Source organism: Esox lucius, chromosome 15, assembly GCF_011004845.1.
Source record: "Esox lucius isolate fEsoLuc1 chromosome 15, fEsoLuc1.pri, whole genome shotgun sequence".
Lineage (NCBI taxonomy): Eukaryota > Metazoa > Chordata > Actinopteri > Esociformes > Esocidae > Esox > Esox lucius.
In genome coordinates this window covers 21,922,882-21,949,422 of record NC_047583.1, presented here as the reverse complement: position 1 = coordinate 21,949,422, position 26,541 = coordinate 21,922,882, and the positions used below count along the sequence as shown (strand labels likewise).

General features: G+C 42.1%; 2 protein-coding genes across 4 annotated transcripts in view; one reads left to right on the top strand and one right to left on the bottom strand.

Annotated features, from left to right (window-relative positions):
- Positions 1-9,841, bottom strand: part of fut8a (fucosyltransferase 8a (alpha (1,6) fucosyltransferase)) — a 77,551-nt gene extending 67,710 nt beyond the window's left edge. Inside the window, exon 1 of the mRNA XM_010897259.5 lies at positions 9,672-9,841. The gene's annotated coding sequence lies outside the window, so the exon portion shown is untranslated. The remainder of the gene's footprint in view (positions 1-9,671) is intronic.
- Positions 9,842-12,162: 2,321 nt separating this feature from the next.
- On the top strand, positions 12,163-20,199 carry dnal1 (dynein, axonemal, light chain 1). 3 transcript variants are annotated; one of them, XM_010897260.4, is made up of 8 exons: positions 12,163-12,230; positions 12,929-12,967; positions 13,115-13,224; positions 13,469-13,524; positions 18,106-18,161; positions 18,761-18,887; positions 19,133-19,273; positions 19,370-20,199. In XM_010897260.4, the coding sequence occupies exons 1-8, from the start codon at positions 12,228-12,230 to the stop codon at positions 19,414-19,416; spliced, it is 579 nt and encodes a 192-aa protein (XP_010895562.2). In that variant the 5' UTR covers positions 12,163-12,227; the 3' UTR covers positions 19,417-20,199. The 3 variants fall into 3 exon arrangements, with proteins under 3 accessions (XP_010895562.2, XP_034153149.1, XP_034153150.1); XM_034297258.1 differs by lacking the exon at positions 12,163-12,230 and adding an exon at positions 12,248-12,687; XM_034297259.1 differs by lacking the exon at positions 12,163-12,230 and adding an exon at positions 12,701-12,829.
- Positions 20,200-26,541: the final 6,342 nt, after the last annotated feature.

Below are 26,541 nucleotides of genomic sequence, written 5' to 3'. Positions count from 1 at the left end.
TGTAATAAAAAGGTGCTACATTTTGTTAGTAAACTGGGAAGAATAGACACTGCATGTGTTGTATAACCATCTACTGTCTTTCATGTGTTATATAACCATATACTGTCTTTCATGTGTTATATAATCATCTACTGTATTTCATGTGTTGTATAATCGTCTACAGTCCTTCATGTGTTGTATTGTAGTCTACAGACCTTCATGTGTTGCACTGTAGTCTACAGTCTTTCATGTGTTGCATTGTAGTATACAGTCTTTCATGTGTTGCATTGTATTCTACTGTCCTGAATGTGTTGTAATAAAGTCTACAGTCCTTCATGTGTTGTATTATAGTCTACAGTCCTTCATGTATTGTATTGTAGTCTACGGTCCTTCATGTGTTGTAGAATAGTCTACAGTCCTTCATGTGTTGTATTGTAGTCTACGGTCCTTCATGTGTTGTATTGTAGTCTACTGTCCTGAATATGTTGTATTATAGTCTACTGTCCTGAATGTGTTGTATTGTAGTCTACTGTCCTGAATGTGTTGTATTATAGTCTACGGTCCTTTATGTGTTGTATTGTTGTCTACTGTCCTGAATGTGTTGTAGGTGTATTTGGTAGTCGGGACTATGAATCAGTGCTTGGTGAAATCCAATCATGCCAATCCAGTCATATCCTGATGAATCCTCTTAGCCAAGAAATCCCCAGTTCCTGCTCCATAGGCCTAACCATGACTCTGCTGAGTGCACTGACCTATCAGACTCAAACACAAACACTATATACTTATCCACACAAACGTTCAAACACACATTAATATACGTGTGAACACGTACACACGTTACACCCATGTACAAGACAGACACAAATACAGACATTTTGCGTTTTACAATCCAAAACAGTATTCCAATTGAAAATGCTTTTTGCCTTAACACCAATACTTAAACCAAACATTAACTCGTAAACCTAACCCCTAAACTCAAAAAACTTTTTGCATGGGGACTGGTGAAATGTCCTCACAAGGTCAAATTTTCCTTGTTTTAATATCCTTATGGGGGAATTTAGCAGCCACCAGGATAGATAAACCTGTACACGCACACACATACAGCGGATCTACCTGAGCCCACCTGGATCTGGTAAAGACCTCCTGGCTTACTGTTTGACCTAACACACTAAGTCTGATCCACTATTCAAACGTGACTTGCAGAGAGATAAGTTTTAGACCCACACACAAATGTTACACGTAGCACACACTTTTTATCTCTGTCTCTCTCCTGCAGACATACACAGACACATACAAGTTAATTGTTGAAAATTCTTAGTCATACCTGGTAAAATAAGAATAAAGAAATGTATGGAAAAAAATCTTTCTTTCACTAACTGATGACCTTAAAACCCCTCTTTTAAATCCTAAACTTAACCCTAACCTTATTCGTAGTTATGTTTTCATATACTTGCGGGGACTTTTGGGTCCCACCTGGATGGCAAAACCTGTACACCAAGGCCCCCGCATCCTCCCCAGACACCACCCCCCCACCCCACACACACAAGTTTGTACAGCTACCCTCATGGGGACCAGAAAATAGAAATTGCATGCTCCCTTGCCCTAATCTTAACCCTAAACCTAACCCTAACTCTTACCCTAACCTTAACCTAACCCTAATCTAACCCTGAACATAACCCTAACCTTAACCTCAATAAAGTAACATTTATGCCTAACCTTTACCTAGATGTAATGCCTTACCTTAACCCTAAACTTAACTAACAACACCTGGACCTTAAAGAAACCCCAATTCTAACTATAAAATCAATTGTAAGTTTGACCCTAAACCTAAACCCTGAGCAATAAATTGACTTTTGCCTCACGGGGACTGGCAAAAGGTCCCAATGAGTCACATTTGTTCTGGTTTTACTATACTCATTGGGACATTTGGTCCCCATGAGTTCAGTAAGACCTAACCGTACACACACACCCTGACTCTGGCCATTCCCCATTGGCAGCACATCCTACCGCAAGAAGCACAATCGGCGCATTAAGTGCCTGTCCCAGGGAGACTGTTTAGAACCTTGGAACGCAGTCTGAACGCTGCTAGAATGTTAGAATGGAACATTACAATGCCATAAGGCTCCATGGATCTCTCCTGGACACGCACCAGTGGCTCTGAGGCAGCACATTCGATTATTTCACCACACGGGTCAGCGATGAGGTAGGAGGAGACGAGAGAGAGCGCAAAGTATTCTTCAAGACACATTTAACCCCCCTCACCACTTCAGCACAGGCCTCTCTCACTATCACTCCCGATTTATCTGCCGCTGTCTCTTTCTCTCTCTTTCCGCTCTGTCTCTCCCACCCAATCTGTGCCCGGCCTTCCTCCATCCCTCCCTTTTCCTGTTCTCTCTCACTGCCCCTCTCGGTTGTTTTCCGAGAGGGTCTTTACGCAACGTTGGCAATGAGACAAACAGCAGTGGGTGGGGTATAACTGGCACTGAGTCGACACTGCCACTTCCCTGTAATGCTGACTGACAGTGTGCCGGTACTATGTGACGAGCGAAGTAATAATATTGATTTGCAAAATAACAACAAGTGTTAGAATTTTGGTGGTTCTGCTTTGACCATAGTAGATGTTTAACAGTTGTTTACTATAATGGCATTTCTCAAACCCCAGTCTGAGTAACAGTTCCGGTCCGTGGAGGAATGCCTGTTGGTCCATGGCATTTACCTCATGAAAAAGATTGTGCTGATGCTTCCTTCATAGAACAGGAGTTATGTGCATATTTAGTGGTTGGCACATACAGGGTGATTTCCATTTCATTCCTACAAATTTGACTCTAGCATTTGAACAGTTTGAGCCATAAGTTATAATGAAACCTTATATTTAAAGGTATGACTCCAAGGAACACGTGACATCTGTAACCCTCTGTGATAATTTTTTTACACGCAATGACTGCTTGATGATTTCCGCAAATGTTCATGAACTTCTAAATTCCATATTGAATAATTTCAGTAACTACAAACCATATACCTAAATCCTTCAGAATTCTATTTGGTTTAACAAACTTAAAACGTACTTATGAATCCAATAGGGCTGGGCAATTAATCGAAATTGCGACATTGACATGTGCAATATCCAAATTGCCAACTTAGGCGATTTTCAGCTCCAAAATGGTAAATGATATACACTTCATGCGTATTGTCCGTATTTTTTCTTGCAGGTGCTGTAGGCCTTTTCGTAAATTACTTAAATACCTGGACTAATTTTGTTTAAATACTTGATGGTTTCTCATTGTTAGTTTGAGTTAACACTGCAACTGCTAGCGAAGACGTCTGCGTCAAGTTAGCGAGTGGCACCAATATTGTTCCACATACACAACGGCATGGTTATAAAAATGTTGGCTTCAACGTCGATGCCTACAAACAAACTAAACAGGGGAGAAAATATACCTCAAAGGTGGAGATATTTTGCCTAACCAGCTATGGCAACGGCACAAACATAACAAACGCCATTGCATTAAATGAGCAGTTAAACGAACGGTTCAACACAGGCTGCACCTTCAAATTGGCAATATGTGTAAAATAGAAAACATTTTAACTTAAGTTTTATTCAGTTTAATGCCACATTACGTAGGCTATGATCACTACTTTTAAGTGAGATTATATACGCTGTTACACCCATCGTAACCATATAATTTCAATATTTGTCAAAGAAATCGCGATTCAATATTTTATCCAAATCGTGCAGCCGTGGAATCCTATAAGGAACACCCTTAGCCACTGTTCATCAATATCTTGATGTTGTTTGAGCAAATTGTTATGAGAGCAGCCTAAAGGCAAAATAAATGGGTTTAATTTAATCACATAATTGTTTCCAAAAACTCCAATATGTCCTAAAATAGAAAATGAATATTCTTGATGGACAATGCCAGAATTGTTAGAACAATTCACTGCATTAGGGTAGCAGATATCAAAGAAAATGTACAAAAACAAAAAGAAAATTCAAAAGAAAAAAGCAATGGCCAATATTTATTTGAGGAATAAGGCCATGCTATGCCAGTCCCTGGCACAAAAATGTTTGAGAAACTCTGTACAATGTGGTTTTGTCTCCAGGTTTTCCATACATCCCTGTGCCTGAGCAATCTCATCCCACACTCCTCCACTCTCTTTCATTCTCTCCTTCCATTGCTGTCCATCTGAGCCACACAAGACCTTCCGTCTTTACTTTTCTTGCATTGGTTCTTAGTATCAGCAGCAGGTGACTTCAGGGCCATCTGACATAGTGAGGGTGATGTCATAGCTCAAAGGCTGGGCTGTCCAGGACTCCGTTATGACTGTGATTCTCCTCCCAGGGTCCTAGTATTATTTTCTCTCTTTCTCTCTTGTTCATTCCCTGTCTCTCTCTTGGCCAGGTAACTGTGAGATGACTGTTATGAATTTGTTTCCCTCCACCAAGGATCAACGCTCTCTCTCCCCTTTTCTCTCTCTTGCCAAGTGTGACAATAAGGGGACCACACACTCTCCCTCCCTCTTATTCTGTCTCCCCCTATCCCTCCCTGATTGTTTTTCTCTCCCCTGCATGACTACTGAACCCCTCGGGACTCGGAACGGGGCTGTTTGACCAAGCGTGTCTGGTATAGTCTCTCTCTTTCTCTCTCTGACACACACACACCTTAAAAGTACAGTAGGTGCCAGCTCCTTGCCTGTTTAACTGTTTGCCTGCTTGCAAGTAAACCTGCCTATTTCATTCTGCAGATCACCAAATGAAGAAGTGCTGGTGTGTGACAGAGCAGGTCATTTCAGGACCGTTGTTCTATTCTGACTTCCAGTGTCGCTGCACAGTGATGTCAGAACAGAGCTGCTTCCAGGCAGCTGCAGGAGGCCTACTTCCCTTTGTCTGCATTTCAAATTGCCCACTACTTCCTGTTTAGTGCACTACATCTGCCTGGGCAAAATAAAGAATAGGGTAACATTTGGGACGCGTATTTGACTGAGCACTCTAGCCAGGGAGATAGAGAGGTGTTTATTTATAGCTGATCAACAGTCCCTGTTGTTGGGCTGTGGGCACTGGAACTGTCAGACCCAGTGGAGACAAACACACTGACTGGCTAGGCCAAGGCCTGGACATCACACCGACGGGAACACATACAAGCCCAGGCAGGCAGGAGAATGCACACACAATGTTTGCATAAATTCACACACACAATGATCGCATAAGTACACACAAACACAAAACACACAGAACACACACCTTTTTTTTCCAGTCTGATGGCTCTCCTGTAAGTTAAGACAAGATGGCTCCATCATCTCTGCTTTCTACGTATGAATAATACAGGTGCCAATATCAAGCTGGGGTGATGTTCCACCACATCGTAACGGGACAGGAGTGGGGGGGGGGGGGGGGGGGGGGGTGGGGGGGGGGGTGAGAGAAAGGTGATGGAAAGAGAGAGAGTGAAGGAGAGAAAAACGGAATGGGACAGGATTAACGAGGATAGGCAGAGTGCAGAGGGAGGAAAGAGAGAACAGAGGGAGAAAGAGAGAACGTTCATCATGCGCAAAGCTCTGTGTTAAAATGTGTCTCTTTGCCAGAGATTCAGTCTGAGTGATTAGCCCCCTCTCTCCTCCATCAATTCTCAGTTCATCATCTGTCACACACGCTTTACCTGACACATACAAACACACATACACACCTACCCCTCCTCATCTGATACTTCATACAAAATCACCTGTTGGAAAAAAGGAAAGAAACAGAAACGTGACACTACCATTAAAACTAATAAGCACTTCTTTATTCCTGCTTCCTTGCCGGTATCGCCATGGAAACCCACTGAGAGTTGTCACTGGATATCGACAACATTGGAACCTTGGAGAGTTGGGTGAGTCAGATAGAACTAGAGGGAGATGTGGGGGTATGGCGTGAAAATAGAACGAAGGATAATGAAAAAGAAATGAGAAAGAATGAAGAGGAACAGGTAGAGTAGTCCTTATCTCTCTGCTGTTTAACCAGTAAACATGGAGCCTTCTGGAGGCTGAAGGAAGTTGAGGCGGATCTGAGCTCTGTCAGGGAGTGGTTATATGGGGATAGCAGTCCATCTCACAGCCTCACACACAGCTGACCCTCTTCACACAGCCTGATTCTTTGTAAGGAAAGGGTTGCAAAACGGGACTTCAACCAACCTCACTGCTGTTCTATAACATTTCTGAAACAGTCTGTAATAATTAAAAGAATGGCAATATGTGTATTTACCTCAATAGCAACAAATTCAGTTGGTTGATCACCCTTTTTCCATGTGCAAATTCTAGAGGGTTCTCTGTTACAGTAGTTAACACAGGTTAATTTATGCTGGCAAACAGCTCCAATAAACTTTCTCTACTCTTACTGCTAACCCTGTGTGGAACACCTTGAAGGACAAGTTTCCGCAGAAACCCAGCTAACAGCAGAAAAGCCTTTAGATTCCTATCATGTCACATCATAACATGTTAATGTTTCACCTCAGTCTGTTCAGTAATTCACTTAATCAGCCTAGCCTGCAATACATACCTCCAACCAGTCATAAGAATGCATATGCATAACAGTTTACCAAGCTAGCACAGCAGTCTCTCCCAAAGAGAAAGCAGCAGCCTTTCCCAATGAGATAACAATAGAACATCAAAATCCTTCACTGAATTGTATAGTTTATGAACTCAAAGTGCGCGTTTTTTGTGTCTGGGTGTGTGTTTGTGTGTTGCCTTGTGTGTACATGCATGTGCTGCGTGTGTGTGTGCGTACGTGTATGTGCATGTATCTGTGTGTGCCGTTCTCCTTTGCTGAAGCCATCTGGGCGGCTGTGGTGACATAAGGCTGTTCCAGACAATGGAGATGTATGCAATGCAAACCGAGGACACGGTGAGTGGAGGCACCAGGGGAGGGCAGAGCACATTACAGGGGACAGTGGCGGCTGGTGCAGCTCGGACCGATAACACCAGCCTGGGTGCTAATGTTTGACTAACTGACAAGTTTACACAGCTTTACAGCCGACACAGTTGACATGTGTCGCAATCCAGCCACCACAGAGGGGCCAGGGCCCGTACCCACAAATCAGAGTAGGAACGCTCATCTAGGAGCTGCCTGTAAAATCAGATTTCTTATGATCTAAAGGTCAAAACTAGATGAGCCATCTTGTTCAAACACAAAATGCTAAAGTACTTATAAATGTGAGTAAAGTCTTGCAATGGGAGAAGAACACGCCCCCCGGGTTATATCATATTGCTTCATGAGATATAACATCACGGGACACTCACAAGAGTTCAGCACACTGACAATGAACACAGTAGCCAGACTGGGTTATCCATCTACCAGTCGGTCCATAGGGAGAGCAACTGTTCTATATCCAGGGTGCCTGGCCTGTGTCCCTGACCCTCTTCTGTCACCCGTCAGGAGGGACACTTGATTGACTGCCTGATAGCCGCACCCGTCATTCACTGCGTGAAGGCGTTTCCTGTTGAGGCCTGGTGCTCCTGCTGACATTGAAGATGTGCTGGTGCTATTGTGCTGACTGCTTGGATGTGTGGGAGAGTGACTGGCAGAACAAAATCTATCCATGGACCACATTGTTAAAACTAATGAAGTCATCGTATCATCTGTCCAGGTAGTCTATCCATTTATTTTTACGTTTAGCCATTTAAGTGGCAGACATGTCCAAAACAACGTACAGTAACTATTCAAAGGCACCAAAAGGGAAAATGGCGTATCACTTGGAGAGAGTTTGAAAAGATGGGATCCCAAATCTCAATACGTTTAAAAGCTTTTCTAGGATGAGCACAATGGGACAGTGGCTCCTACAATAAAGAACAAGATCAATACCTGAATGTGGTGGATAGCTGCAGAGCACTCAGATCAAATTACTTGTTTCTGTTAGTTGAATTTGTCAGTTCTCCTGGCCTGAATGAGGAAAGAGACTGAACTTAAAGACACTTCAAGGTCTATTTTGGAGCTCTTCCACTTCATAATTAACTGTTTTGCCATGAACCACAGGTGAAATATGATGTTAAAAATCTAGCAGCATGACAAGAAATGTTTTCAACAGTCTTTTTCCCCCAAAATGATATCATATTGGAAAGATGAAATTGTTTATGTGGTAGGCCTATGAACGTCTATGATAAATACTAGACGTATTTACAACAATTAAAACAGTTTGGAAAGTCCTTGCTGTTGTCTTTCCACCATTCTCATCCTCTGCATTTCCCACTAACTATATATTTGGTTGAAGTGAAACCTTAAATCTGAATAAAATGCAGTTTTAGCCTCTTGGTCATCATTGTGGTTTTACTTAATTAATTCCGCCTGTAATGGGGCGGAAAGAATAGTTACATGAAAACTGGAATTGGAGATTTATACATTGGCCAATTTGTGCAGTCAGCCTAAAACAGGACAGGAGGACAAGACATTACATTACATAGCTCATTATTGCAGTATGCTTGGCAAAGCGGGACATTTGAATTAGCTGAATGCCATCTCAATTCTTCGCGACGAATGAAGCTGTGAAATGCTATCATATCGTTACGGTCACAGCACATCAATAACGCATGAAACAGTCAGAAGCGTAACATAACTAATTCTGATGCTTACTACCTCATGCAGCTAGCCTACACAACAGGTCTGATACTACAATATTATTCTACTCAGACAGTAATGGAACTTCACAGGGTCAAAAGGTCATTCTAGGGCTACCTTCCCAGAGAGAGACCAGGCTGGTGGGTTGGACCCTAGTCCCCATCTGAATGTTCACATTTGAAGAGATCCAGATTCACCACCTGTGTTGTATTGATCAAACTTCTCATTAAGTTCCAAGGTAAGGCGTAAGAAGTAAACATGAAAATATCTCTATAGGGCTATGTCTGAACTACCAGAGTATTGTTTATTGTTTACTGCCAAGCTTACTCTATGTAATAACACAGTAGGTAGTGAATTAAAAACAAACACACAAACATATACAACAAATTGCATGAATAACAATAAGGCTGTGTGTGTGTGTGGGATGTGTACCTATCTCTGTCACTTCACATTCTGCACTATTTACTAATTAACAAAAACAATATCATATGTTTTTTACTCAATTCCAATACGGATCCACAGCACTTCAAAGATCTGAATGTATCCAAAATGAGCTATAATACTTTTCATCGATTTTAACCAATCTCTGAAAAACAGCGGAGTCGCTCAAGATCAGCGTTGATTCGATACAGGCAGGAGCCGCAGATGAAGTCTGACTTCACAAAATAACGGTCCATATATAGACACAGTAAACATACGCGTTTCGTATGTTTAAAAAAAGCTTTACAATACGCTTGCAGCATAATTTTAAAGAGGCAACAGTGGGAGAAATCGCAGTTCATTGTCCCTGCCTGGTGCCTGAACTGTCGTTCTCATGCCTTATAAATTGTTAATATAATCGTTACATTGCTAGACAATGTAGCAAAAATCTATACATTTTTCAACGACAAACTATGTTTCTCAAACGCCAGTGACTTGGACGACAGAAATTCTAACAGAACCTCGTCCGACCACTCGTTTGTGTAAATCTCTGTCGGCTATTTTGTTACCTCTCGGCTGCGGTCGAAGCAGGCAAATAGCAACAGGCCAGGGATGGAGAAAATGAAGGATATGCCGCAGACACACATTGTTATTGTTTTTTTGCATACAGAACATAAGCAGAATGTCTTACCAGGCTTTATCTCACAAAGCTTGTATTTCTCGAAGGTCTTTATTCAGCCCGACGATGCTTTGAGTTGTATGGCTGTCTGAAGACTGAAGGCGGAAACAGGAACTGAGGAGGGAGAGAGACTGCTGCGTGAACCCGAGTAGTCACTCCGCTCTGCTTGGCTTCTACTGAGGAGACTGGAATTGACACAGAGCTGCATTGCGCATGCTTGTGTCAATTCAATGAGCGGTTCGTTCTGCACACTGTCTATCCAGTCTTCTGGATCGGTTTAGCCGCCGCCGCAATGATGCGTTGTAATTTTCAAAATTTGAACCTGTTGAACTAAATTGTATTCCAGCTCTTTTTATATAATGGTATGCCTATTTGTTACAACCATAATAGCCTATAAACAGATCGATTTTGCGTTAAAAGTATATTTAATTATGTGTATTTCTACTTTTAAGGTAGGTTACTGACGAATGATGTGTTTATTAGCAAAATCCAATGAGGAAAATGTATTGGCACAGGCATACAAGAGTAGGACTCTTTTTTTTTACCCCGGACCATTAAAAAGTATCCTAATTTTTACAGGCTTGGATAAAGTGGGTATATTTCTTTGCATGTTTGAGACACATGGGCTTTGTATAACCGCTCTTTCATTGACATTGTCCAAATAATAACAATACCGCTTGTAAACAAATGAGTTAAACACGAATTACCCTAACATCTATGTCATCCGTTATTTCCCTAGCAGCATAAGCTTATATAGCAACACCGCAGCCCTATCCTTGAAATACAAATTAGGTGAACCAACTAACCGGTTTGTTTACACTTCCCAGCAGCATCAACCTAAGTGACATGCATGAAGCGTCTCAGTGTAGGAGTACTCATCTGGGGTCTGAGACACTTTTTGATGATGATTACAATCATAATCATAATAGGCTATATGTGATTCATAAAATTATATTTTCAACAATAATAATCTTTAAGTGCCTAAAAAAATTCTAACTTATAAATTCTAATACTTATGTATAACCGTATTGTAATTAACAAATGGGAAGAAGAGTAAGCCTGGCTGAAAATGAGTCCAGGCCTGCTCTGAAATCCCCAATAATTGTATCTATGGCCCCAACTTAAGGCACCCATTGTTTGGTGCTGGAACATTGGTTCATAAAGCAGTTTGTGTGTGGAGGTTCCTATAAGAGGAGAATACATCAGACGGGTAGGTTGGTCCTGTGGGACATTTAAGGGTTTGTAGAGGAGAAGTCAACTCTTTGATGGATTGGAAGCCAATAGGCCAGCAAGGATGGGTTGATGTGGCCAGCTTTTGTGCCAGGATCCTTGTAGCACATTTGAATGAGCTGTAATTTATCAATTGAATTTGCGGGCAGGCATATTATTTCTGACCAAAGCCATTATGTAAATGAAAATGTAGGTCTAAGTTACAGAACTCTACCTTGCTGCACTGCAGTTTTTGCAAAACAAACTCAGACTACATCTACATATAGATGTAGCAGGACTACATCTACATAAAGCAGGCAATCCACATAATATACAGCCATGTTACCATTCTATAATAAACTAAATGTGTCTGAATAATATATTATAATAACTAAAGGATACATTTTATATACATATAAAACTGCCACAGTTTTACACTGAAGCTTAAGTAATTCTCTTTGCTATTTTAGCTAGATTTCTAAGCGATTGAGATCAGAATATATCCTGAGATAAAGCTGATACGCATGTATATCTATTACCTAGTCATTTAAACCAACTATGTTGTGCTAGTTCCACCCAGTGGTAAAAACATTCTAGTACAGCTATTGTTCTGAATGACATAGTTTTGGAAGTGTTTTGTCTTTTCAAGCAAATTTCCAGCTGAAGGGTAGGCCAGCTGGCAAAATGTGTCCTATCACATGCTTTAAATGCCCCAAACTGCTGAACAACCCTGAGACCGTCAAGGAGTTCCAAAGGTTTGTTCCATGAAAGGAAAAATCGCTGTTTCTGGTTGTTCCGAGGCAGGTTATTGGTTAATGAAGCAGTTTGGTGTGGCTTGACCATAGGGTGAGGGGAGTTTCCTTAGTGGAAAACAAGCCAATAGAGGTCAGTCAAGTCAAGGGGCAGGGTTATGTGGCAGATTTGTTTGTGTCAGGATACTTAGAGCACTGTTTGAAATGAGCTGTAATTTATTAATTCCAGAAGAACAATAGCCATATTGAAATTAACTGTAAGCCTAAGCACGTGTGTGTGTGTGTGCGTGTGTGTGTGTGTGTGTGTGTGTGCGAGCGTGTGTATGGGTACCTTATGTTTAGTAATATAAAAGTTTTGTAATAATGTTTTAGTATAGGGGCCACGTACAACAATGCATGTTCATGGTTAAAATTACAGATTTCTGAAAATACTTCCACCAAAACATAAAAGCAAAGATGTGTTGGAAACGACCGGATACGACATCCATGTACAACGTTTTCTTACTGGATGGATACAAAATGTTTTGAAAGGTAATGGGCGTGTGAACAGATGGGTATTGCGTCGTGTACTGTGTCATACGGTGTCATAGCAACCACATAAGACAACATGGTAAGTTGTTTGGATGATGAAAATGCTTTGGAAATATCGTGTCATTGACTTGAATTGAATTGCAATAATACTATTTTCACTTATTGTTAACTTTGGAGTGTTGATTATGTTTTTTTAGTTACTGTCAAACATGAACGAGTATCAGACCCAGTTAACCAATGTTAGGTTACAGTAGCTAGCTATCTAACCGTATCTAACGCGTTAGCGTACTGTACGTGGATACAGTAGCTAGCTGACCTATGTGACAGATCAGTCTGTTTCTTGCTGTCTTGTGAATTTAACCAAATGTATTATTTGAACCTGACAAAATTAGACGACAGTGTGTAGATAAACTCGACGTAAAGCCAGCTAATGTTAAATATCCAAGTTGGCGTTAGCTTTGCTAAGCCTGGTAGTACTAGTGCGTGATGAAATGAACCAATCTGACAGGCGGTGGCAGAGGCTTGTCAGTTGCAATGTAACTAACGGTTTATACACACTAATGCCATTACTAATGGCTACGCTGTTTGGCATTACGCTATTATTGTTAGCTAGCCATCTTTGCGAAGGTCAGGCAGAATTGACAGCTGACAATGTGCCTTGCTGGCTGAGCTTGTACTGTAAGCAACGTTAGCTTGCTACATTATTAGTTTATTCTGTGGCATGACATGTACATATGATTTTATCATTTGAATAACTAGTTATATTGTGTTTCACAGGCAAAAGCAACGACCATAAAAGAAGCGCTTGTAAAATGGGTATGTACAGACTTATTCTAGTCTAAATCTGTAATGTTTTTTTTTTGTATTGCAAACTACAAGGCTAGCTCTTGAACATTAATTTTAGAATATTTAAGACGAGAATAGCTGCTGATATTTCTTGGTGTTCCTGTATGATTTGGACAGGAGGAAAAAACAGGGGAGAAAGTGGGTGAGGCAAAAGCTGTGAAGCTGTATGGCCAGATTCCTCCTATTGAGAAAATGGATGCCTCACTGTCCACACTCATCAACTGCGAGTGAGTGAAATGTTTTCCCTCTGAATGTATCAGACCTAATTTAATAGAAAATGCTTACTCAAAGTATAAATATGTTTCTTGTTCTTTGAAACCATGTCCATCTTTGTTTTAAACCTGATTTCATAATACAGTAGCTTTAACTCACATAAGACCATAATACTACTGGTTTCACCCTAACTGTTTTGTTTTCTATATAATAATCAGATTTTCTCTTACCATCCTGTTACTGTGCTTTTCATAATAGGAGATTATCCCTATCTACAAACTGCATTGAAAAAATTGCCAACTTGAACGGCCTCAGTGAGTATTGAGTATAGTATCTCATTGTGTTTTTGTGGACACAACCCTTTATACAGCCTTTAACATTAACAGAGAGATGCAAGTGGAAATAAGGGGGAATAACATGAAGTACCAGTCAAATGTTTTATTATTTCTTCAGTTTTAATATTTTCCACATAATAAATGAAGATGTCAAAACTATGAAATAACACAGGGAATAATGTAGCAACCAAAAAAAAACGTCATAATGTAGATTCTTCAAAGTTGCAACCATGTGCCTTGATGACAGCTTTGCACACTCTTTGCATTCTCTCAACCAGCTTCATCAGGTAGACACTTGGACTCCATTTCAATTAGCAGGTGTTTACCTTGTTACAAGTTAATTTGTGGAATTTCTTTCTTCCTTAATGCATTATGGAGTTATATGGATGGTAACAAGGTAAGGCTGGTAAACAGAAGACCATCATTATGTCTGTCCTGTAGTGGCCCATATTATGGCAAGAACAGCTCAAATACCATACCATACCATACCATACCATCTTCTTCCGCTTATCCGGGGCCGGGTCGCGGGGGCAGCAGTCTAAGCAGGGATGCCCAGACTTCCCTCTCCATAGACACTTCCTCCAGCTCTTCCGGGGGGACACCGAGGCGTTCCCAGGCCAGCCGGGAGACATAGTCCCTCCAGCGTGTCCTAGGTCTTCCCCGGGGTCTCCTCCCGGTGGGACGGGACCGGAACACCTTCCCAGGAAGGCGTTCCGGGGGCATCCGAAAAAGATGCCCAAGCCACCTCAGCTGACCCCTCTCAATGTGGAGGAGCAGCGGCTCTACTCTGAGCTCCTCCCGGGTGACCGAGCTTCTCACCCTATCTCTAAGGGATCGCCCGGCCACCCTGCGGAGAAAGCTCATTTCGGCCGCCTGTATCCGGGATCTTGTCCTTTCGGTCATGACCCAAAGCTCATGACCATAGGTGAGAGTAGGAACGTAGATTGACTGGTAAATCGAGAGCTTCGCCTTGCGGCTCAGCTCTTTCTTCACCATGACAGACCGATACATCGACTGCATTACTGCAGAAGCTGCACCGATCCGTCTGTCAATCTCCCGTTCCATCCTTCCCTCACTCGTGAACAAGACCCCTAGATACTTAAACTCCTCCACTTGAGGCAGGCACTCTCCACCAACCTGAAGTGGGCAAGCCACCCTTTTCCGAGTGAGGACCGTGGCCTCGGATTTGGAGGTACTGATTTTCATCCCCACCGCTTCACACTCGGCTGCAAACCGTCCCAGCGCATGCTGAAGGTCCTGGTTAGAAGGGGCCAACACGACAACATCATCTGCAAAGAGCAGAGACGAAATTGTGTGGTCCCCAAACCTGACACCCTCCGGCCCCTGGCTGCGCCTAGAAATTCTGTCCATAAAAATTACGAACAGAACCGGTGACAAAGGGCAGCCCTGCCGGAGTCCAACATGCACTGGGAACAAGTCTGACTTACTGCCGGCAATGCGGACCAAGCTCCTGCTTCGGTTGTACAGGGACCTGACAGCCCTTAGCAAAGGACCCAGGACCCCATATTCCCCAAGCACCCTCCACAAGATGCCGCGAGGGACACAGTCGAATGCCTTCTCCAAATCCACAAAACACATGTGGATTGGTTGGGCAAACTCCCATGAACCCTCCAACACCCTGTAGAGGGTATAGAGCTGGTCCAGTGTTCCACGGCCCGGACGAAAACCACACTGTTCCTCCTGAATCCGAGGTTCTACTATCGGCCGTATTCTCCTCTCCAGAACCCTGGCATAGACTTTCCCGGGGAGGCTGAGAAGTGTGATCCCCCTATAGTTGGAACACACCCTCCGGTCCCCCTTCTTAAAAAGAGGGACCACCACCCCGGTCTGCCATCCCAGAGGCACTGTCCCCGACCGCCACGCGATGTTGCACAGGCGTGTCAACCAAGACAGCCCCACAACATCCAGAGACTTGAGGTACTCAGGGCGGATCTCATCCACCCCTGGTGCCTTGCCACCGAGGAGTTTCTTGACCACCTCAGTGACTTCAGCCCGGGTGATGGACGAGTCCACCTCTGATACCTCATCCTCTGCTTCCTCAATGGAAGAAGTGACAGCGGGATTGAGGAGATCCTCGAAGTACTCCTTCCACCGCCCGACGACATCCTCAGTTGAGGTCAACAGCTGCCCACCTCTACTGTAAACAGCGTTGGTAGGGCACCGTTTCCCTCTCCTGAGGCGCCGGATGGTTTGCCAGAATCTCTTCGAGGCCAGCCGATAGTCCTTCTCCATGGCCTCACCGAACTCCTCCCAGGCCCGAGTTTTTGCCTCCACAACCACCCGGGCTGCAGCCCGCTTGGCCTGTCGGTACCCGTCAGCTGCGTCAGGAGTCCCACAAGCCAACCAGGCCTGATAGGATTCCTTCTTCAGCTTGACAGCATCCCTTACTTCCGGTGTCCACCACCGGGTTCGGGGATTGCCGCCTCGACAAGCACCGGAGACCTTACAGCCACAGCTCCGAGCGGCCGCTTCGACAATGGCGGTGGAGAACATGGTCCACTCGGACTCAATATCTCCAGCCTCCCTCGGGATCCAGTCGAAGCTCTGCCGGAGGTGGGAGTTGAAGATCTCTCTGACAGGAGACTCGGCCAGACGTTCCCAGCAGACCCTTACAGTGCGCTTGGGCCTGCCGAGTCTGTCCAGCTTCTTCCCCCGCCATCGGATCCAACTCACCACCAGGTGGTGATCAGTTGACAGCTCCGCCCCTCTCTTCACCCGAGTGTCCAAGACATACGACCGCAGGTCAGATGAGACGACAACAAAGTCGATCATCGACCTGCGGCCTAGGGTGTCCTGGTGCCACGTGCACTGATGGACACCCTTATGCTTGAACATGGTGTTCGTTATGGACAAACTGTGACTAGCACAGAAGTCCAATAACTGAACACCACTCGGGTTCAGATCAGGGGGGCCGTTCCTCCCAATCACGCCCCTCCAGGTGTCACTGTCGTTGCCCACGTGGGCGTTGAAGTCCCCCAGTAGAACAATAGAGTCCCCAGTCGGAGCACTTTCCAGCACCCCTCCCAGAGACTCCAAGAAGGTCGGGTACTCTGCACTGCCGTTCGGCCCGTAGGCACAAACAACAGTGAGAGACCTATCCCCGACCCGTAGGCGCAGGGAAACGACCCTCTCGTTCACCGGGGTAAACTCCAACACATGGCGGCAGAGCTGGGGAGCTATAAGCAAACCCACACCAGCCCGCCGCCTCTCACCATGGGCAACTCCAGAGTGGTGAAGAGTCCATCCTCTCTCAAGGAGTGTGGTTCCAGAGCCCAAGCTGTGCGTAGAGGTGATCCCGACTACCTCTAATCGGAACCTCTCAACCTCACGCACTAACTCAGGCTCCTTCCCCGCCAGCGAGGTGACATTCCACGTCCCTAGAGCTAGTTTCCGTGTCCAGAGATCGGGTTGTCTAGGCCCCTGCGACAGCTCAAATAAGCAAAGTGAAATGACACTCCATCATTACTTTAAGACTTGAAGGTCAGTCAATCCAGAAAATGTCAAAACCCAGTGAAGAGCTATGATAAAACAGGCACTCATGAAGACTGCCACAGGAAAGGAAGACTCAGAGTTACCTTGGGTGCAGAGGGTATGTGTATTAGAGTTACCGACCTCAGAAATCAGCAATTAACTGCACCTCCGATTCCAGCCCACATAAAGTTACAGACACATCTCAACATCAACTGTTCAGAGGAGACTGAGTGAATCAGGCATTTATGGCCGAATTGGTGCAAATGAACCACTACTGAAGGACACCAACAAGAAGAGACTTGCTCGGGCCAAACATTAGACCGGTGGAAACCTGTCTTTTGGTCTGATGAGTCCAGTTTTGAGATTTTTGGTTGCAACTTCCATGTCTTTATGAGACACATAGTGGGTGAACAGTTGACATCCGCATGGTGGTTCCCACCGTGATGCATGGAGGAGGAGGTACGATGGTGTGTGGGTACTTTGCTGGTTACACTGTCTGTGATGTATTTAGAATTCAATGCACACTTAACAAGGCAGACTCCCATCCAATCTGGTTTGCGCTTAGGGGGACTATCATTTGTTTTTCCATGGAAAAATGACACATTACACACCTCCAGGCTGTGTAAGGGCTATTTGACCAAGGAGAATGCTGGAGTGCTGCATCAGATAACCTGGTCTCCACAATCACCCAACCTCTACCCAATTGAGATGGTTTGGGATAAGTTAGACTGTAGGGTGAAGGAAAAACAGCCAACATGTGCTCAGCATTTGTGGAAACTCCTTCAATAATGTTGGAAAAGCATTCCAGGTAATGCCAAGAGTGTGCAAAAGTTGTAATCAAGGCAAAGGGTGGTTACTTTTAATAATTTAAAATATACATGTTTTTTTATTTGGTTTTGGTTACTACACAATTGCATGTGTTCATAGTTTTGACGTCTTCACTATTATTCTACAATGTGGAAAATAGAAGGCTAAAACTAAAGAAATACCCTTAAATGAGTAGGGTGTCCAAACTTTTGACTGCTACTGTACATGAAGAGAGGTGTGACAATTATCTCTTTCTCACAGAAAACCTACGGATATTATCACTCGGAAGGAACAACATCAAGAATCTAAATGGACTGGTGAATATGTTGTCGATGTTGTAGGCTATATTATCAATCAATGTTGTACAGTTGCTCCAATAGAACGTTTAAACCGGATTTGAATGAAAAGTTCAAACAGTGCAGTGCATTTGGAAATTATTAGTTCTAAAATGGTTCTAATTGTTTTTTTCTTCATCCATCTACACACAATACCCCATAATGATCAAGCCAATACCAAGCCATAATGTCAAAGGAATTGTCCATAGAGCTCCGAGACAGGATCTGTTATTGGGTATAGATAGGTGTGTGCCTTTCCAAATCATGTTTAATCACTTGAATTTACCACAGGTGGACTCCAAGTTGTAGAAACATTTCTAGGACATCATGGCAAAGGGTCTGAATACGTATGTAAATGGGATATCTCTGAATTCTTGCAAACATTTCTAAAAGCTTTACAAAAACAATTTGCTTTGACATTATGAGGTATTCTGTGTAGACTTGATGAAAAAGTCAATTTAAAATGAGTAACGTTCAAAATGTGGAAAACATAACAAACATAAAATGTGGGAAAAGTGAAGCGTTCTGAAGACTTTCTGAACGCACTGTAAATGTTGACTCACCATTGATGGTCTCCGCAGGAGGCTGTTGGGGACATTCTAGAGGAACTGTGGATTTCCTACAACCTAATTGAGAAGCTCAAAGGAATTCATGTCATGAAGAAGCTCAAAATCCTTTATATGTCCAACAATCTGGTCAAGGAGTGGAGTAAGCGATGATTGAATTTCCATGGGCCAAGAGTGTGTCATATTGTCTACAGTACAATATGTTTGTGGTTGCATGAACAGCTAATGCTTAACCAGTTTTTTAGTTGTGGAACAGTAGATAATATAACCCCAGCTCAGTGAACTGTACCATGGTCCTTATGATTGTAATGTCATCCCAATGCCTAATTAAGTCATATCTGATAACATGATTAATTGTTGCTATTTAATCTGGTTATTCAATTGTAGCGGAGTTCTTAAAGCTGGCTGACCTTCCATCCCTAATGGACCTGGTGTTTGTGGGAAACCCCTTGGAAGAAAAATACTCTGCTGAGGGGAACTGGATAGAAGAAGCCACCAAGAGGCTGCCCAAGTTGAAAAAAATAGATGGTAAGACTCATTATTTTGTAAAATTATTTTCATAATATTTCACAGTGCTTATTTACGGTTTTGCAATTTATGTGTCAATGATTCTATCCTCTCCAGGGACCCCAGTGATCAAGCATGATGATGATGAAGAGGGAGACAGTTAACCCATTCCACTTCAGATTTGAACATTTACAGGTTGTTATTATAGAATAAAAATGTTTCTATTGAAATGGTTTCTATGCTAGCATCGTTTAGAGTCAATCCACCAGGCAATATACTAGGCTGTTTTCCATTTCCGAAGCTGAAGCGTCTAAAGTCTTTCCACTGGTTTTGGAGAGAATATCTCTCTTTGAAGCACATAGCAGATACCTTCATGGAAATCATGAATTAAAAGTAACATGAAACAGACAGTGCAGTTACAATGATTGGTATTGTGTATGTATGTTACTGTTGGTACAAGTTTTCTAAAAGGTACTAGTTACATTCCCAGTAGTCCTGTCTAGCATCTAGCTACAAGGTTACATTCCTATTAGTCCTCATCTTTATTTCTTTATTCCAAAAAGCACAATTTCATCTTTCTATCATTTCTAATGGTATTTTTTCCCTCATGAATCCTGATTTTAACTCTGCAAAGACCTTAGTTTCTGATCTGCATGTAGCCATGAAAGAGCCATAATGGAGTTGCACAAAAAAGTGGCCAAGCGGAGAAACAAGTATTTTCTGGGCATGAATGGATGAAAACTGTATTTAGAAAATATGAAAGAACTAAAGAGTACAGGTAGCTCTTGTCTTCACAGTACATTAATGTTTGTAATGTTTATATTATTATTATAAGGCATGTTTGTATAAAATGTAATATATGAAATGAAGAATTTAAAGGTTGGTGATTTTTTAAAATACTTTTAAATGTTGAGGTTTGGTACATTACATTAAAACTATTGAAGTCATATTTTGTGGTGTGTCCTTTTTGGTGAGTTGTAAACGCTTGAGGTAACAGAAGATTGTTAGACTATTATAGTCTTATTTAAGATATGTGCTACGTGCATCAACGGCAGCAGACGCCAAAGCATCAGTGTTGACAAGTCCGCTTATAACAGTGTGTGATGTAGAGATGTAGCCCAATCCTATTGAAATAGAACGTCCCATATTGTAAAACGCTAATTATGTTTTTGGCCAGCTATGTAAACTCACTGTTTGATCCCGCACAAGGTGTTCAATTGTTTATATTCCTATTTGTCTTCTAAAATGCCTCTTAAAATGAAAGTAAAACTGAGTTTGAGTAATAAAGTTATGTTACTGATTACAAATGTGGACAGGTAACCTGTAAATGTAAATTATTACATTTTAAAAGTAACCTATACCCAACATACGGCGTATTTTCTTTTGAAGATGCTTAAATAATCAAGGGTCGCGGGTTCCGGTTTTTTGGGCTTTTTTTTAAAGTTTTGCCCAGCCATCAACACGCCAGTGACCCACCGGTGGCCCACTAGCGTTTTGTCGCTGCGGCCGTCGAGCGTTTCTGCAAAGCGTTCGGCAAGCGGGCCATCGGCGTCAGCCGCTTTTCTTTATAGCGCGCGATTTAGGAAAATCTGACAAGGGACTTCGTACATTTATGGTCGCTACTTTCCTTAAAGTCATTGATTGACACTGTCTGCTCACCGCTTCACAATAATGTAAGTGCTGTAGTGTAATTCACTCCACCACAAATCCCCACGTGGATCTTTCCCGCACCCACCTTCCTCCCATTTGCGAAAAATCAAGTTAGAATTCCAAGCGATGTTACAATTTCAATGTGTATTTGTCAAATGCACCGAGCAACACAGCTTCATCCTGAACAATTACATTATTGTGATATGGCACCCGACAACTATGTAGTGAGAGTCAAGAAGAATATATAAGCAAAAATATACCCAGTCAAATGTTTTTAAAGCAACACTATACATAACACTGCACACTAGCAGCAGTTTAAAATAGTGTACTGAAAACTAGCAGCAATATGGGCATTAGCCTATTATTTATTATATACAGGTACTGGTCATGAAATTAGAATATCATCAAAAAGTTGATTTATTTCAGTAATTCCATTTAAAACTTGTATAATGTATACATTCATTCCACACAGACTGATATATTTCAAGTGTTTATTTATTTTAATATTGATGATTATAACTGACAACTAATGAAAAACCCAAATTCAGTATCTCAGAAAATTAGAATATTACTTAAAACCAATACAAAAAAATGTTTTTAGAAATGTTGGCCAACTGAAAAGTATGAACATGAAAAGTATGAGCATGTACAGCACTCAATACATAGTTGGGGCTCCTTTTGCCTGAATTACTGCAGCAATGCGGCGTGGCATGGAGTCGATCAGTCTGTGGCACTGCTCAGGTATTATGAGTGCCCAGGTTGCTCTGATAGTGGCCGTCAGCTCTTCTGCATTGTTGGGTCTGGCATATTGCATCTTCTTCTCCTTTTGCCTGAATTACTGCAGCAATGCGGCGTGGCATGGAGTTGATCAGTCTGTGGCACTGCTCAGGTGTTATGAGTGCCCAGGTTGCTCTGATAGTGGCCGTCAGCTCTTCTGCATTGTTGGGTCTGGCATATTGCATCTTCTTCTTCACAATACCCCATAGATTTTCTATAGGGTTAAAGTCAGGCGAGTTTGCTGGCCAATTAAGAACAGGGATACCATGGTCCTTAAACCAGGTACTGGTAGCTTTGGCACTGTGTGCAGGTGCCAAGTCCTGTTGGAAAATGAAATCTGCATCTCCATAAAGTTGGTCAGCAGCAGGAAGCATGAAGTGCTCTAAAACTTCCTGGTAGACGGCTACGTTGACCTTGGACCTCAGAAAACACAGTGGACCAACACCAGCAGATGACATGGCACCCCAAACCATCACTGACTGTGGAAACTTTACACTGGACTTCAAGCAATGTGGATTCTGTGCCTCTCCTCTCTTCCTCCAGACTCTGGGACCTTGATTTCCAAAGGAAATGCAAAATGTACTTTCATCAGAGAACATAACTCAGCAGCAGTCCAGTCCTTTTTGTCTATAGCCCAGGCAAGACGCTTCTGACGCTGTGTCTTGTTCAAGAGTGGCCTGACACAAGGAATGTGATTGCCAACAATGCCATAAGGTTGAGAGAGATACAAAGTGCTGTTATAGAGGATGACAACGTCTTTGGGAATATTGAATCTGTTTCAGTCGCTACAATTGACAGAGTGCTCAGGAGGAATGAAATGCGCATGAAACAATTGTACAATGTGCCATTTGAACAGAACAGCGACAGAGTGAAGGAGATCCGTCACCAGTATGTACAGGTAAAACGTGTGTGTTCTATGCATATTCTAATGTTCAGTGCTGTAAACTGTTTACTTTGTGTAGTGTCATGCACTACACTTACATGAAAGTTATGTGTATGTGTATTCACAGTGCATACTGTACAATATGTTGTCCAAAATGCATTATGTTACACCGGTAAAGTTGTTATAGTTTTTCTCTCTCCCTCTTCTGTAATAAAGCATGTACTGGAGCTGGAGGCCAGGAATCCGCTGCACACATTCAAATACCTTGATGAGGTGGGTTTCAATTTGGCAAAAGGTAGAAGACGTGGAAGGAATCGCAATGGACAGAGAGCAACCATTGATGTCCAAGGCCAACGAGGAGGGAATATTACTATGTGTGCCGCCATCTCAGAAAACGGCGTCCTCACCCATAACCCCCGTCTTGGTCCATACAACACACAACATCTGCTGACTTTTTTAGACACTCTTTACAGGGACATAATCCCTGAGAATGAGAGGGGTCTAACTGGAGACCATCTGAACAAGCATGTTGTTGTTTTGGATCATGTGCGTTTTCACCACTGTAATGTGATTTTCTGGATGTTTGTTTTAGATTCATTCACTCACAGTTGAAGAGTACCTATGATAAAAATTACAGACTTCTACATGCTTTGTAAGTGGGAAAACCTGCAAAATCGGCAGTATATCTAATTCTTGTTCTCCCCACTGTAGATAGGTCTATTGCAAGTATGACAGTAATATACATAACAATGTAAACTGGCAGCAATTTTTGAAAGAGTAGGAACAGTATGGTAGATGTTTTTAATATTATAGACACTTGGTACAGCAGTGATGGTGAGTCATCATTCATGACAACAGAAGGCATAGCACTAGATACATTTCCACAAACGATGCCGCCAACAAAGTGGTCCAAGTATGGAAAAAAGTACAACAAAGACTGTGTACATCAAGTGGTACATGATGACAGTAAAGCTCTGTGCAGTGGCTTTGTAAGGCCTGGGCGTCCGGGGCTATGGGCCCGTATCTTTTATGAATAGCCCTGGATCTCAAATTGACCCAGAATAATAATAATAAACAAATAGCCCCTAATCTATTCATCTATAATTCTGATTGCGCATTACGACAATGTAGACGTGTAGGCCGCTAGCATGTACATCCAAATATTCAGCATGAACATTCAAAACCCTGTAGCTTCTGTCCCGGCCGGGGCGGGGGTGTGGACTAAGCCCGGAATATATTGTGATCCTAGCTATGCCTCTGGCTCTGTGCAGATATTGCAAAGCAGAATCTATTATTAATTTATAACAAAAAAACAAGCATAACATAGCATACTTGTGTGTGTGTGTGTGTATATATATATATATATATATATATATATATATATATATATATATATATATATAGCATATATAGCAGGATAACCACCGTCTTATCGGTTTTCAAAATATTGGGCCTACATTATTTTGTGACATCTCCCTAGGAACTGAAATATTCCCAAACAACAGAAGATTCTTTTCGGCACCAAATCATCCCTAGTCTCTATCACATTGTCCTCTGGGTTCATTTTCTTAATTGATCTTCTCCTTAACAGCAAGCCCTACTCCACACAATTCTTTCACATTGGGCTCTATGCCGCATCTTCATGTTTCTGACTGGTTAATTTGCTGTTCAGAGTACCAGCATGTGTAGACTGCCACGATCGTGTCGTTCGCTTGCCAGACTCCAACCTTTATACTAATAATCTGGAATCGCAATTAAGATTTAAAAAAAATGACTGGTGCAATATCATATTCGTATTTGTAAACAATTTATTAGGAGTTGATTTTAGAATCTGTTTTCCTACTTAAAGATAGCCTAATTCAGATGGTTAGTATAAAGGTTGGAGTCTGGCAAGCGAATGGCACAATTCGCTTGCCATTATTACGGCTTGCGACCCTGTCGCAGTTTCACCGCATTTCCTTCCTCGGACTACTTTTGATAGGTTCTGACCACTGCAGACTGGGAACACCCCACAAGGGCTGTAGTTATGGAGATGCTCTGACCAAGTCCTCTAGCCATCAGAATTTGGCATTTGACTAAGTCGCTCAGATCCTTACACTTGCCCATTTTTCCTGCTTCTAACACATCAACTTTGAGGACAGAATGTTCACAAGCCCAATACATCCCACCGACTGACAGGCCTTTATAACGAGATTATCAGTGTTATTCACTTCACCTGTCAGTGGTCATAATGTTATGGCTGATCGGTGGATGTCTGTGTAACATGTTCAGAAAGCTATTGAAAATGCAAAGTTTTAAATACGTCTCTAAAATTATGTAGTTTTAACGATGCACGTACCCGTACGATGAACTATGTTAAAACGGACTCACGACTGTTTCCAAAACCATCACATACGCCGCTCTTTGTTTATCGTAAGTAAAACTACGTTACGGCCGTTTGGAATTGAATTAGGCCATGTTTGGGGTTTGGAATGGAATTAAGTCACGAATATGTATCAAAAGATAGCCTAGACTATTGCATTTTGATAGAGCTTGATTACTATCAGAAGCATATAAAATCGCTGGCGATGTATTCAACTACTACATCATTAAGAAAGTGTAAAACTCGAAGAATTAGTGAAATGTATGGTGGTATGGACGAAACATATCCAGCCAATGGGGTGGCAAATCTATTACGTGACATCAAATTATCAGTTCCTCTGGTTGCCATATAGAATATGTTACTTCACATCGCAATCAACACATGATTGGTTAACTGGGAATATAAAGCATAGTTGGAAAAATCCATTCTAACTGTTTGAAATAAAAATGGAACACAAGAGAAAACAAGCATTAAGTTAAGACATCAGTGTTCTTCTTGACGAGGTAGAGCCACCAGCACCGATCAAAATATAACCTACCAGCGTAACGCGGGGTTCCAGACTTGTGAGCGTTAATTTTGAGCACTTCTTAATTATTTATTGTTTTACGTATGTTTTCTTTATCCTCCGCCGACAATTACATTCAATTACATTCACATCCACTCACGCAATTATATAATTTGTCTAAATAAATTAAACCAAATAAAAACTGTTTAGATCCTTTTTATTCATTCTATTGCCTTAATATTAACTTTTTGCGATCACTCCTTGCATGTTGAGGGAGGCGCTACTTCACAAAAACAGAGAAGTGCGTTTTACAATGTACTAGTGGGAGCTCTCGTTAATTTACGAGCAATGTTATGTGCCACTTATGTAACAATGTTTTCAGGAGTCTACAGGTCAGTGTTTCTCAACCCTGCTCCTGGACGCCACCCAGCCCTGCCCTAACATACCTCATATAGCTCATGAAGGTAGTGATGGCCATTCGAGGCTTCATTAGCGTTATTTCAGCAGCAGGATATTATGCTGGCAGCACTCAGATTTTCTTTATCACAATAAAAGCCATCATTGAAATGTATAAATGTGTAGTTAATCTAGCCTGTAAATAAGAACAGACAAGAATAACACTGAAACGGACATTGAACATAAAAGGTACTGACTAGATGGTTAACTTTTTTGCCTTATATATTTCAATGATGGCTTTTATTTTGAAAAAGAGAAAAAGAGTTAGAGCTGATAGCATAATATCCTGCTGCTAGAAGAACGGTAATGAAGCCTCGAATGGCCATCACTACATGAAGGACTTGATAATGTGCTGATCATTTGCATCAGATGTGACAGAGCAAGGAGAGATCTAAAACATGCAGGGCAGGGGGGGCACCCAGGAGCAGGGTTGAGAAACACTGATCTAGGTCATGTAATTAGACACCTGTTGAAATTCTAAACTGTACATAATATTTTAACGTGTTCATAGAAAATATATTAATATATATATTATCCATAAAAAAGTCTAGCAATCTATGAAGAGCAGCACATTTCCCTTTCTTCCTGAACAGTTTAACATTGTTTTGAGATTTATAGGTGATTTAGTCAGAGTTGTTGAGATGAAAATGTTGATG